At 38.2% G+C, this 14,291-nt stretch overlaps 2 protein-coding genes across 2 annotated transcripts in view; one reads left to right on the top strand and one right to left on the bottom strand.

Moving 5' to 3' along the window:
* itpk1a (inositol-tetrakisphosphate 1-kinase a) overlaps positions 1–3,096 on the top strand; it is a 17,436-nt gene extending 14,340 nt beyond the window's left edge. The window contains exons 9-11 of the mRNA XM_079639729.1: positions 411–478; positions 739–901; positions 1,789–3,096. Coding sequence (XP_079495855.1) covers positions 411–478; positions 739–901; positions 1,789–2,090 — 533 coding nt within the window. The 3' untranslated portion in view covers positions 2,091–3,096. The remainder of the gene's footprint in view (positions 1–410; positions 479–738; positions 902–1,788) is intronic.
* chga (chromogranin A) lies at positions 3,014–14,291 on the bottom strand. Its single transcript, XM_079639730.1, has 8 exons — positions 13,969–14,291; positions 13,272–13,321; positions 12,256–12,349; positions 10,922–10,990; positions 10,593–10,676; positions 8,263–8,559; positions 5,236–5,582; positions 3,014–3,774 (listed from the first exon to the last, which is right to left on the bottom strand). The coding sequence occupies exons 1-8, from the start codon at positions 14,021–14,023 to the stop codon at positions 3,691–3,693; spliced, it is 1,080 nt and encodes a 359-aa protein (XP_079495856.1). The 5' UTR covers positions 14,024–14,291; the 3' UTR covers positions 3,014–3,690.

Here is a 14,291-nt window from a genome sequence, read left to right as displayed (position 1 = left end):
AGTTGCATTTCTTTGATTAAAAGTATAGAAAAACTGTAGTATTTCATTTACTTTGTTATTTGGCAAAAAATATTTTTCAGCAGCCATTACTCCAGTCTTCAGTGTCATGTTTGGGGCTCAGGAAACATTTTTTATTATTATTAATGTTGAAAGCAAAGCAGTTGTGCTGCCTAATTTTTTTTTATATATATATTTTTCAGGATTATTTGATGAATAGAAATGATTTTAAACAGAAACATTGTGTTATATAAGTATCTTTACGGTCTCTTTTGATCAATTTAATGTTGTCCTTGCTGAATAAAAGTATTCATTTCTTTCAAAAAAAATCTTGATGACCCCAAAGTTTTGTATTTGTCTTGTATTTTGTATTAAGTCTGTATTTGAAAACTCATGTGTTTTTTATCCTCTAGACAGGAGAGCAATATCTTTTAACAGTCAGCATGTGTCCAAACCAGAGTCCTCGTCTCACCTGACCTTCGTAAGTCAACATGCCTCATACTTAAGCTTTCCTTCAGTTAAACTCTTCTGGAAACATCTGGTACCTGGAAACATTAAACCAAATCCTTCAATTTAGACATTTTAGTTTTAATCTAAAAAACAGTCCCGTTAAAATTTAAATGAATATCTCAAATGTTTACATCAAATTAAAAAGCCTCATAAAAAGCACATATAAAAAGTTCTGGCTTGTTCAACAAACGGGCATTTCATACTTTTTGTCCCATTTCTGGTTTCTTCAAGAGGGACAACATGGAGGGCCAGTACTGGGCACCCAGAAATGATGTCATTCAGAAGATTTCCAGAAGGTTACGACAGGCCCTCGGCATTTCTTTGTTCGGAATTGACATCATTATCAACAAGCAGACCGGCCAGCACGCCGTCATCGATGTCAACGCGTTTCCAGGTACGTGTAGTTCCTCACAATCCTGGGAGTGAGTAATATATGTTATCTTTATGCACTGAACTATATTCCCACTTTCAAAATCAGCAATGCAATAACAGACCACATGGTGTCAGTATGGAATAATAAAGAGGCCTATGTACTGTATATGTATGTATGTAGATAGATAGATAGATAGATAGATAGATAGATAGATAGATAGATAGATAGATAGATAGATAGATAGATAGATAGATAGATAGATAGATAGATAGATAGATAGATAGATAGATAGATAGATAGATAGATAGATAGATAGATAGATAGATAGATAGATAGATAGATAGATAGATAGAGGATGGATGGATGGATGGATGGATGGATGGATGGATGGATGGATGGATGGATGGATGGATGGATGGATGGATGGATGGATGGATAGATAGATAGATAGATAGATAGATAGATAGATAGATAGATAGATAGATAGATAGATAGATAGATAGATAGATAGATAGATTTTGTGACTAAATGAATTAGACTGTTCACTTTATAAAGCTATTTTGCTTTCAGCTTTATGTCATTATTCAGCTAAAGTCCCAAAGGGAGGTGTAGAACATTTTGAAAGGACGGGAAAGGTACATTTGAAGCCCTTCATTTACGAACTCTAATCGCATCTGCAGGCACAGCTGTGTGTTTGTCGGCTTGCAGTATATTTGAAAGCCACCTGGCCTTCCCTGCGCTTGTTGCCATGGTGATCTTGTGTATGTAGCAGGGAACGGCACTTTGAAATCTCTCAGTGGTGCATCCCACGAGTCCCGTGACACCGCAGGAGTGAGACAACAGATCATTTTTGGATCTGCCTCTCATTAACTACTGAAATCTGAAACGACCTTTATTCCACCCCCCAGGTTACGAGGGAGTGCCCAAGTTTTTCGATGACCTGTTGAGTCATATCTCCAGCGTCCTGCAAGGTCAGGCATCTAGCGGAGCGGCATGCGGTCATCTGAGAGGCAACGGGATGGCGCAGAGCCCGTCTGTGGCCTGCGGGATGCACTGTGGCTTGCTGGGAAATGAAAGCAGTTGGTTGATGGACAGTGAGGGGATAAAGAAGGGTCCCCATCAAGGACTGAGTTGTGGCGGCGCTTGCATGGCTCCAAACTTTCACCAGCACGGCAGGTCTAGTTTAGCAGCGGAGACGTCTTCACAGTGACACGGAGAGCCCAAGCAATATGAATATTTCATTACTGTTCACATACCGAATAATCCCTTATTAAAGGGTTGGTGTATAGAAGAGTAATTTGTGCCAAATGTGAATTTTGTTGGAAATGATTAAATGAGTATTGATTGTCTTCTCATTTATTTAATATTTGAAATCCTGATCTTGGAATGTGATTATTATAATTTTTTTATGAATGTTGCACTGAACATGATTTTCAGAAAAAGGCTTTGTGGAGGAACTGAAAATATTATTAATGTTAATGTATTAATGAGATACTTGAACGGAAAATGGGTGTCATGATTTGGGTGTAAGGCATTGCACTATTTAAATAAGTGTCCAGCTGGCACTAAGGCTTCTCTTCTTGGGTATGTGTTCAATTCTGTCCCATTAAGAAAGCTTGAAGTCCATTAGTGCTCTGCGAAGCAATCTGCTGGCTGGTCATCTGTTGAAAGGCAGCAGGAGAAGTTCTGCCTGTTTTTTTTTTTTTCAAGATTCAAGGTAAGATTTTTTTAAGTCTAATCATTTCACATCTAGAGGGCCCTGAAACATTGTCCTTCCCACACTGGCAGGTTCTCTGAGACTGTATAAAGGTTATGCATTGATTGATTTTATTTCAAACCTGTATGACTGACTTTCTTCTGTGGAACATGTTTTAACTGTTAATGTTCATACAGTGAAATTTAATGGGGTTTAAAACAACATTGAAACTTTAACTGAACAACACTATGGACAAAAAAAGCTTTTTTTATTATTATATATCACCTTGATAAATAATGACAGTTCATTATTGGCTGAAATATCCCTTCAAAATCATTGACAAATTAAATTTGCTATTTTGACCGTTTAAGTTTGTTGGTCTTTTTTGTCGGATTGTGTTGTATTTGTACATGATGTATACTTTGTAAATATGTAAAAAAAAAATTGTGACCAAAAAAAAAAGAGCCTCTGAAATAACACAAAACAATTAAATGGACAATAAAAGCAAACTTAAACATTGGGAATGATTTGATTCAGTGTTTGTCTGCTGTATTGACATCAATTGTGGGGGGGTTTGAGGTTTGGTTCAGACTCACACGTTGAACATTGCATTGGAATCAGTTTGAAACACTTCATTTTGACCTTTATTTGTTTTCTTCAATCCCAAAAAGAATTTCATTACAGTCATCACCATACCTAAAAAAAACATTATTGCCTATGGATCATAAGACTCCATAATATCAGGTACAATCTGTATATTAAAATGTCAACCTAGTGGGATAATTCTGGGTAGTTTTTTGCAAATATTTTACATTTAATGTACGGTACTCAATGCCCAAATTACTTCAGGAAGCAAGCGCGATAAAGCAAAGCGGACGAGCTGGGAAAGGTGAAGCGATCGGACTCAAGACCTTAATGTTTGACACCAGAGGAGTCGCTTTGGGGGTTCATGTTACACGCGGAGGGAATGAGCAGAGGATCTGCGGCGCTGAGATAAGAGCTTACGCTGCTGTGGACTGAGCAAAAAGGTGAGAGCCGCATCTCATGTTAACATGCCTTTCTACTGAAGGAGAGATGAAGGGCAGAGTGGAGAGAGAAGGAGAGCTGGAGCGGCTCAGACTCGTCTCAGATCATGAAGTTTCTGAGCCACACTTTCTAGTTCAGACTCGATGGCAGCCAGACTCTCGATCTCAGCATCCTGATGACAGAGGAGAGACAAATCAAATCAGGCCATTGGTGAATTTTAAAAGGGTTTTTGAACATTTATATTCATACCGGTCAAAAGGTTTGGGGTTGGTACAAAAAATGTTTAAGTCTCTTATACTCACCAAAGCTGCATTATTTTTTAATTAAAAAAAAAAAAACAGTAATATTGTGAAATATTATTTCAATTTAAAATAACTGGTTTAATATATTTTAAAATGTGATTTATTCCTGTGGAGGGAAAACTGACTTGGAATATGATTTGTATATACTATTTTGATATGTTAAGATGGTTTTAGCTCTTTTTTGAGTTTGACCAACATTGTCACTATGAACCATGGATTTATTGAAAGAGTAAATTCTACTTTTGTGTTGCACAAAAAAAAGAAGAAAAAACTTTTTGGATTTGATCCCCTTAACTCCCCTTTTGAAAAATGGACATTAAAATGCAATATTCAAACTTAAATGGTTGTAATTCAATAATGATTTGAAATATAGACCTAAGTTTGGTCTTGTTTTAAAGAAGACACTCAGCAGATTATTGCTAAAAATGAAGTATGAAAAAGTAATGTAAGGTTCAATTTACAGTAAATCTAAGTACTTAATATTTTTTCTTTTATATAAAATATATATTTTACAAAATATTTTTTACTATAAAATCAAAGCCATATATCTAACCAAGTTGTGTTCCAAATTTGAAGTTGATATCACAAAATTGAAGTTCCCATGAGATTTTGTTTAGGCGTAATACCAAATATAGCCACCAGGCGACATACATTCCATTGAATTTAATTGTATGCATTCTGCTGTAACAAAATAATACATTTCTGTCCAAATATCACTTCTGTCATGGAGCCTGGAACTCAGACCTTTCTGACAATATGTGTTTTATCAAAATTAGAAAAGGTTTTGATCATAAATTATGAAACATGATGACGCCCAAAAGGGGAGGAGCCCGATAAAAGAATTTAGAGTACCGTTTCTATGGGAACGCAACGACCAATTTCAAAACGGTTTCCACAGGATGAATTCTGAGTTTGTAAGCTTTCAAATGATACCTAATTTATGATAACTAGGCTACTAAAAATACTAATAAAAAAAGATAATATTATATTTTAGAGGATAATATATATTATACTTTTTAGAGAATAGATTAAATGTTTTATCATGAACTTTTATCATGAAAACCAAAGTTTCAGTTATTAAAAGTGTCGACTTTTTGTGACAAAGGTCAGAACTCCTGTTATTTTTAGGTGCACTCTTGTCATAAATTAATCTATTACTGTTCCTACAATAATCTGTGAACAAAAAAAATGTGCTAAAATATCTATTTAGGAGTCTTTCCAATGATATTAGTTGGTCACGATTAGATTAGGATTTAATTATAATATATTGAAGTGAACGTAGGCGTCCTGCTAGCGGGAAGGTGACAGTTAAGGTTAGGAAAGGTGTATACCCCGGTCTTCCTGCTGCCGCTGCCCTCTTCATCTCTCTTGTCCTGTGGTTGAGTTCGTGCCATGAGCTGCAGCTCCTGCTCCTCTGGGCTCCTCCACAGATCTAAACTCTCCTTGGAGTGGTGTGGCGCTTCCCAGTGCTCATCCAGTTTTGGGCTGGTCTCCACTCTCTTGTGGGACAGTTTGCTCACGCGACTCCAGCGCTTTACTCCAACCTCGCTCTTCTTCTTCTTCTCCTCCTCGTCTTCTTCCTGCTCTTCTTTTGTAAGTGTTCTCTCTGTGTCAGCTTCCTCAATGATGGATTGTTTCACATCAGGATTTGCTTCGAGATCATCTGTGGCTGTTTCCCCTTCAGATAAAAAGAGAGCAAAGTTATCTTCTCTATCTCTTTTTATCTCACTTTTTTCTCTCTTATTATTCCACACACACACATTTACTTTAGTGCAGCTTCAGCAAAAGCAGCACTCTTCTAAATGAAACGCTCTCACTTGCCAACTCACTACTGCTCGATCCTGAAAAATAAACTCTCGTTCTGCCATTTTATCTGTATTACACAGAACACAGATTCCCAAATCAGTGTTTCTAATTAATACATACACTAAAGTAAAGTCACCCAAAATGTCTGGCAAACTCCTCTGAGATCTGAGGGCCACTTTTAAGAAGCCGCAGGCTGGCTGATCTGGGCAGCCTCCAACATCAGTTATTGAATCGATTCAGCGAGCCACAGCACAGAGTGGATTTCATTTCATAGATGGAGGCGCTGTCACACTGGCCTGTTCACGGAGCACGGCTAAATTCCCCCATCAATCTTCATTTACCATCCCTCCCTCCTGACTCTTTTTAACCTTGTCCTGTCGTAGACACAATCTCCTGCTGTTATTCCGAACCTCTTCAGCAAAATGAGTTTGTGCCATATGAATTCTCCCCGGACATCCCTGTAACTCACACACACACTTTTCACAGAGTAGTGATTATGTTGCTATTGATCGAATATATATCATTGGCAGGAGCACTATGGCTATTTGTTCAGTCTGCTGGGCTTAAAGCTGTACATACCTGATCATGGATGGATTATGGTCATTTGAGGTCACACCATTTGTGTGAATTAAAGGTACACTAAGTAACTTTTGGCTTTCTAGCGGTTAACTGAACACAACTGCACGCGTCAACATTGTAGCCTGAGCTACTTCTCTATGTTTATGTGTAATATTACGAGTCACGCAGGTACTGAGCTACTCCGCAACGGTTGTTGTCCCGCCAGGACTAAAATAGTCTGAATATAAACACTTATTATAGAAGTATACTGTAGTGATTCAGGGTAAGACAAAAGCATGGTTTGGAAGATGGATTCATAATGTACTCTCTCATATAGCAAGTAAATTTAATGGCTATATAACAATTGTAAATATGCTATATAATGCCTCATTTGACCCTTCGCAGGGAGCTTGATTGACAGGTGATCTGACCAATCATACTTCGCCATCCACCATTTTGTCCGACAAAGCAGTCAGGAGAGTTAATAGATTAACATGGGAGGATTTGAACTTGAAAAGCGGAGTGTACTGACGCCTTTCCGCGGTTAAAACAGCATTCCTTCTGATGTTCATTCATGTTTATTTGATGCTAAAAATTAACTAGAAGGAAGAGATGATCGGTTCACAAGCAGCTTCTGAGGCTCTACAGCGATCTGTCAGACACATTAAAGACCCACAAAACGGCATTTATTGTTTCAATTTCTTTTAGAAAATGACCAAATTTGAAAGGTGAGACTTTGTTTAATATGTTTAATATCAAAAGTAACCGAAAAGTAACCTGGTCTGTCCTGTCTGTCAGCGTGTTGTCAGTCTCCTCTCTGCTCCGCGATGTATTTTTCACTGCGTGAGAACAGCTCGTCGGAGTAGCTTGTCGGACATAGCGACAGTAACTAAGGGGGGCGGGTCTTTGCGAACGGTCAATTGACTGTTATTAACTCGCCTGACTGCTTTGTCCGACAAAATGGCGGATGGCGAAGTATGATTGGTCAGATCACCTGTCAATCAAGCTCCCTGCGAAGGGTCAATTGTGAGATGAAAAGCCACAAAGTGGAGAAGAAACCCCATAATTAAAATGATGACAATGTACCAGTACCAGGACTAGGGCTAGGTAAAAAGACTGATTTTCTTTTAGAACTCAGTTATTAATAATAATTGTTTTGTTTTTTTTATAAAACTTTAACCATTTTTGTAATATATATATATAGAAATCCTATATGACAAAAAGACAAAATAATGGTAAAAAAGCTCTATTGAGTTAATCGCAACGCAAAACAAATATCTAATGCCACCAATGTCCGATTCCTGAACAAATGCTTCTAATGAGCTGTTTTTTAGTGAATCAAATATTGATTTGTATAAATATTGAATCAAATCATACAGCATAACCAGTGTAGCCCGATTATGAGTCAGTCCTTTTAATGAGTATTTCAAGAAGATCAGTTACTGTTTAAAACAGTCTGAAACCCTGTGTTAACAGCATTAACAGAGAGAATTTCTTTTCATTCATATTCAAGCAAAGTGGGCATGACATAGCTGAAATACCCCTAAATCAATCAGAAACTATTTCAATCAAATCTGAATCTGAAATCAAAATTGAATTGAGAGTGTGAATCGGAATTGAATTGGGAAATCTAGATGTATAGAGCATCAGAGTATTCTATTGTGCGGTGTAGGAGTCTGGAACAGATCACACCTCTCTCTTTTTTGTATTTTACATTGTGCCAGGATTGATGGCACACATTCAAGCACTGTTCATCTATCATTTGTACATCTGCAGTGGCTTGTTTCCAGGTATTGAGCCACCACAAGCTTCTCAGCAGGAGGGCCCTGAACTTGAGAAGCACCAGTGGCCCTGTCGGGACAGTCTACAATGTGTCCTCGCAGCTAATCTACAGTGAGATTGCTGCTTGCTATATCATATCATAACGAATGCTGTTCTAAACACAAATATAAACTCAGAAAGTAGCACATATGGCATCCCACATTCATCATTACCCTCTTTATGGCGAGGCGGAACATTTTCCTCTTGCTTTTCCAAGCTGGAGAGTTTCTTCTCCTCATCCCTTATTGTGGCCTCCTCCTGTGACTCTCTTTTCTTCTCTGGGCTTATAGAGTTGGAGATGTGATTGCTAGGACTCTCGTCTTCTTCACGCTCCTCTTCCTCAGCAATCTGGTTCTGTTTTTTAGACTCCTGCTCCGTCTCCTCACTCTCCCGGGAGCTCTTCTCTCCTGCTCCTCTCTTCTCTGCAAATTCCTTTGGTTTCTCCATGGCAACCAACATTGACTGATCGTCTGTAGGATGGTAAATGGTTATGTTGAGGTTAAGAGCACATTTCTGTATCAATTTAATATTTTTTTTATTCTATTATTCATTTTTGTTTTCAAATAGATAGATAGATAGATAGATAGATAGATAGATAGATAGATAGATAGATAGATAGATAGATAGATAAAATAAATGTGAATTATATACAGTAAATTAGTGATTTTCTTTTATTTCTTTTTTCCGGTTAAAGCCTTGAGGTTTGATTCATCTATGAAAATAAATAAATAAATAAATATTATTTATTTATTTATTTATTTCATATGTATTATTCTTTTATTCCTGCAGGTTTGTTTCATCTTTAATGAATTCTGCTACAGTACCTTTTCATGGAAGGCTGTGGAACAAACGGTTTAAATGGTTTTTCTTTGGATCAATCTTTCTGACCTCAGTGCAGTACTTGCAAACACACATATAGATGGTGTGTTGTTAACCAAATAAAAACGTGTTAACCTTGGGACCACTAACTGCTTACCTCCCCGAATAAGGAGACTGACATATATGAGCCGAGTGGGATGACTAGATGAAAGTGTATTTGCAATATATGCAGATCATAGAAATGGATGACATAATATTCAAGGTCAGCTCTTTTGAATGAGGTGCACAACAAAGTGACAACCCACTCACAAATTAAGGCATACTGTATATTAAAACACAATCAGTGTTTACTGAATTCTGACACAGAATACAGAATGATATTTAGCCCCCACATACTTGTGCCCACAGACTTCAACGCTGACATATACAATTCAAAGGTCCACGGGGGTGGGCATAAGACATTTTACAAGCTCAGTACACTGTACCATGGTAGTGTGCATGTGCACCAGTAAGAAACAATGCCCACTAGAAGTGCAGCACTATAGAGCAGAACACGGTGATTTACACTCAAATATGCTCCAAGAGCACTGGATGACTGTCTTCTGTCCTTTGAAATGTGAAAAGCAATGCAAAATCAAAGTAGCATTTCCATTGCCGGTTTTTTTTAGAATCTAGGGCACGGTGTGACCTTTGAGCCTTTAGATGGCATTGCATGAGAAACCATCATCCTACTGTGTTAAATAAAGCCACATGGACTCGGGAGTTCTTTGGAAAACCGTTGTCAATTAATACAGTCTGCCGCTACATCAAGAAATGTAACTTGAATCTCTGTTACGCAAGGAACAAGCTACAAAGATATACATCAGTTCTATGCAGAGATGCTGCCGAGTTTTTTGGGCCAACTCTGTGGAAATGTGTGCTGTGGTCAGATGAGCCCATGTTTCAACTTGTTCTTGTAAAAAACAGACATCGAGTTCTCAGTCCCAAAGAACATCCAGACTTTCATCGGCAACAGGTGCAAAAGCAAACATCTGTCCTGGGATGGGGTTGCCTCAGTGCAAACAGGGTGACATGCATGTGTGAAGGCATCATAGGGCGAATTTGGTATTGTACAGAGACGTATACTGCCATCAAGAAGACATCTTTCCTGGGAAGCATGACAATGCCGGCCCTCATTCTGCACATGCTAAAACAGTGGTTTCTAAACACTCTTAACCGATGTACTTGACTGCTTGCCTGCAGTCCAGATCCAGATTGAGCAGTTGTCTTGTATCAGGCGAGATTTGGCATAAAAAATTCCACTTGCAAAACAATTATTATCCTCATTTACCAAACTATTAAAAAGTGTAATAATTAAAAGGAAAGGTGATGTGACAACGGTAAACATGCCTCTGTCCCAACTCCTTTGGAGTGTGTTGCAGCCATCAAAATCTAAATTTCTTCATTTGTACAAAATACAATTAACTTGATCAGTACAAAACGTGGGAAATCTTTTCTTTGTACTTTTGTCAGTTAAACAAAGGTTCGAGAGATTCTTTTTTTAAATCACAGATTATTGATTTAATTGCTTTTTACAAAATGTCCCAACTTTCCTGGAAATGTAGACGCAACGTAAAGAAAAAAAGATGTAACAGACTCGTATAGAGTCGTGTATCATGACAATTAAGAAGTGGATTCATCTCACCTGCAGTCTTCTTCATGTCTTCAGGGAGGCTGGTCACATGATCAGATGTGTCTCCTGGGAGTCTCTGCGCTCTCTCACTGGCTCCTGAGAAGCAGTTTGGTGGAGACACGGTCACAAGTAGACATAGCAAGTTTCTTGGCAATAAAACAGAATCTATGAATTCTCTTTTAGAGTTCTTCAGCAGTGTTAAACAATTCTCCACTCTACATTTCAAATGACCGAATGCTGCCAAAAAAGCCATTAGCACCCGACTGTCATTCTGCTGCCATTGGCATTTCTCTAAAGAAAACAGAGTTGGTTCAATGAAATCTGGAGACTCTGCCTCTTACCCTCCACAGCGATATCTTGCATCTCTCGGAGAAAGTTTCGGTGGCGCAGGATGCTCACAAGCCTGTCATCTGCAAAATACACAGAACACCTCACACACAGCTCCTACTTTTTTAGCAGTCAGCACTTTACTTTATTTTTACATTATTTGCGTTAATTGCCCTGAAATGTACTGCCTTCGTCTGAGCAGCACTATTAATCATCAGGCCTGCTGAGACAGAAGAGAGAGAAAGTGAAAGAGGGGAGATTTTCCTTGAATTAACGTTGAGTCAAGCTTTTTTTTTCTTTCTGCTGACCGACAAAGAGAGCGGGCAGAGTCGGCTGCTCCCTCCGTGGCAATGCTATTCACTCTTCTCCATACTTTCAAAATGTCTCGTCTTATTTCTCTGCCAGGCTTATTCACAATCTGATAAAGTTAAGGTAGAAAACTAGCAGCTGTAGTTGACAGAATAAGACTGTAAAAAAGTAGAGTTGACGTAAAATGGACAAGCATTAGGCAATGGCATGTTGGTGTCTGTATATTTTTACAGTTACTGCACTTCTTTAAATAATAACATTTTATTTGATTTATTTCTATTTGTTACTGTATTAATAATAAAACAGGTGGCTTCAAGCAGGAAATATTGTGAATGGCCATTTTTCTATGAACAATAAAGTGAATCATATTTTATTCATATTTAATTAGAATAATTTGCAATAAATTGTGTACTCGTTAAATATACAATTCAACAAATTATAAGGTTTTGAATTCTAAGGTGAATTATATACTCACATTTTATAATATCATTATAATTTGGTACAGTATTTGTACAGTAAAATTATATCATATAATAATTTTTTGTCAAATTTATTTGGTAAGGTAAATTACAATTAACTACGTTTTTAGTATGTTTTACATTGTTTCTGTTAAAAATACAAACATTTTTACAGTGTATTTATGAAATTCTCCACTTATCTGTCGTTCAGTCAATCTCTGTCCTTCAGTTTCTTTGTCCTAGAGTCTAAGCCTCTCACAGAGTGTTTAATTTCACTGTTATAAGCGGTATCTCAGTAACAATACCTGGCTTGTGAATAGAATGATTGATTTTTCACCTATTTAAAGTATCAAAGAAAAAGACCCTGCAGTGTGACTGGACAGTGCACGGCAAAGCTTCACACTGTGACTGCTAAAGTCTTTAATTACTTTGCTCCATTAACTTGAGGAAACGTGCAGTCACAGCAGCAACGACAGCATATATTTATCATATCGGGAAGGTCACTGCAGATGATAGGGAAGAGGTGCAGCTAAATATATGGAAATAGTAGTAGTCCAGGCGTCGCTATTGCAGGCACTCACCAGAGCCGAGAATGTCAAGGCAGTCCTGGGACGCTGGGATGGGATGAGGCTTGGACAGAGTATCCGCAATTACTTCCACAATACATTTCATCACCTATATAAAGACAGAGAAAGGTTGGGATAGGGAACAGCACGACATTTTTAAGCTATTATGTCATACATTATATAGACGTTCATGAGATCAATGTGACAGAGGACATTTCTGTAGTGATTCTTTGATCAAAAGAACAGCTTATATTTTTTGTAACAATGTAAAAATCTTTCCTGTCGTTTTTGAATGGGAGCGTGTATATACTGTGAGGACACACAGTAGCAGCAGCTGCCAATAATATCTCAAAGCCTGCCATATCTAACCATCCTTACTGTCTTACATTACACTTTCAATCAATGTCATTTCCTGCTCAGTGCTTTCATTTCACACACACACACACACACACACACACACACACACACACACACACACACACACACACACACACACACACACACACACACACAAAACACACACACACGTCTCTCCGATTTGTTAGGCTGCACATTCTCTGTCAGGGAAAAAAGCCTACCTCAGTAACACCAAAGTGTTGCTGAAATGGCGTTATCATTTCACTGAGGAGAACAGCATCTGCAACTTGACATTGGTGATGTCCTTTTCCCCAAAATGTCAGATTTGTACAGATTTCTAGATTTTCTAGTGACATCTATCAAAACAGACTCTCGTAAGGTGTTTTTCATTGGCAAGGAGTCAAGAAAGAGGCATCTGACCATCTCATATAAGTTAAATGAACGCAAGCCAACATTCATTTAAGTTTTAATTCAGTTGATCACAGCACAGTTTGCAGTCATCCGTAGTTGCAGCCTCCTCTGAGTAAGCACACATGGCACCAGCTGTCACTAGGCTGAAGTCGTGTTGTTGAGTCACTGTCTCACTTCCTGACAACATGGACTATTGCTGCTGCTGCCATTCTGTGCATCTCCTGTTTCTCAAAATACACATGAACATAAAACTACCTACGTACCTTCACATCCTTATCATCCATGTGACCTGGGGAGACAGGCACTGAGAAGACTAGAAGTAGAGAGAATGTTTTGATCAACAAAATATGGCAAAATGTGATATAACCAAATTAGCATAAAATTAACCATGGGTGACGTCTTTTAAAAAGTCGGGTTTAATCTTTGGGTTAAGTAACTGTTAGCAACAGACAACCAATCATAGACTGCTTCGATGCTTATCTCATTAAATATTCATGTTCTTTGTACAGCCGCAGAAACTTTCACGCGCTTCGTGTAATCTGAGGGGAAACCGTTAAAAAAATATACAACCAAGACGCAAAACGCGTTAATGGACACATTATTATTTTTGCTGTATGTTTTATAGGTCTTAAAACAACCAGAGCGGACCTGCGTGCGACATTTACACAGATAAACAAGCGGTTAATAAAACTGCGCTGTATTGGTCCGATTAATTTAGCTGACCTTATGCAAACGTATGCAATGGAACATTATAAACCACAATAACGCGTACAAATGTCAAGTGTGAAAAGGTAATTTGCGTTCCTCGCAAGTGTTGTATCCGCTGTCCTTGGTGCTGACAGGGACAGCTCGCATTTATAAAATGTACAGAATCAACAACACATCATACAAAATAACACTAAGTATTCCCACAACAACTTAATACGTTACGGTGATCATTTGCATATCTTGCACACTTACCAAAATTCACCAGCACCACGAGACCAGCGCATCCTCGTGCGATCATTTTCTTCATGTGAAGCGCAGGCAACCGTTCGAACCGTCGTGCCAGAGGAACGCGAATGAACGTTACTACTTTCCTTTCTTCAGAGTGAATGAAAGCACTCGCTGATTTATGGATGCATTATGCGCATAAGGCGTCTGCTCTTATTTGTTTCGCCGGATCCACAGATCACAATGCCTCAGTGTCACTACTCACAACCGCAGCGATGCCGCCTTATATAGAAGACTTGATGAAGAGGAAATGACATCAGTATAATGTGCTGCTTAGTTCACCATCTACT

This window comes from Phoxinus phoxinus, assembly GCF_949152265.1.
Source record: "Phoxinus phoxinus genome assembly, chromosome: 16".
NCBI lineage: Eukaryota > Metazoa > Chordata > Actinopteri > Cypriniformes > Leuciscidae > Phoxinus > Phoxinus phoxinus.
Note: the sequence above shows the minus strand (reverse complement) of the source record. Positions and strands in the feature narration are given on the sequence as shown.

Coding starts and splice junctions, on each gene's coding strand:
- chga (XM_079639730.1), bottom strand. CDS start 14,023: ATGAAGAAAATGATCGCACGAGGATGCGCTGGTCTCGTGGTGCTGGTG. Junction 10,991..12,255: donor CCTTGACATTCTCGGCTCTG/GTGAGTGCCTGC, acceptor TGTATTTTGCAG/ATGACAGGCTTGTGAGCATC. Junction 5,583..8,262: donor TCCGCCTCGCCATAAAGAGG/GTAATGATGAAT, acceptor TTTTATCTGAAG/GGGAAACAGCCACAGATGAT.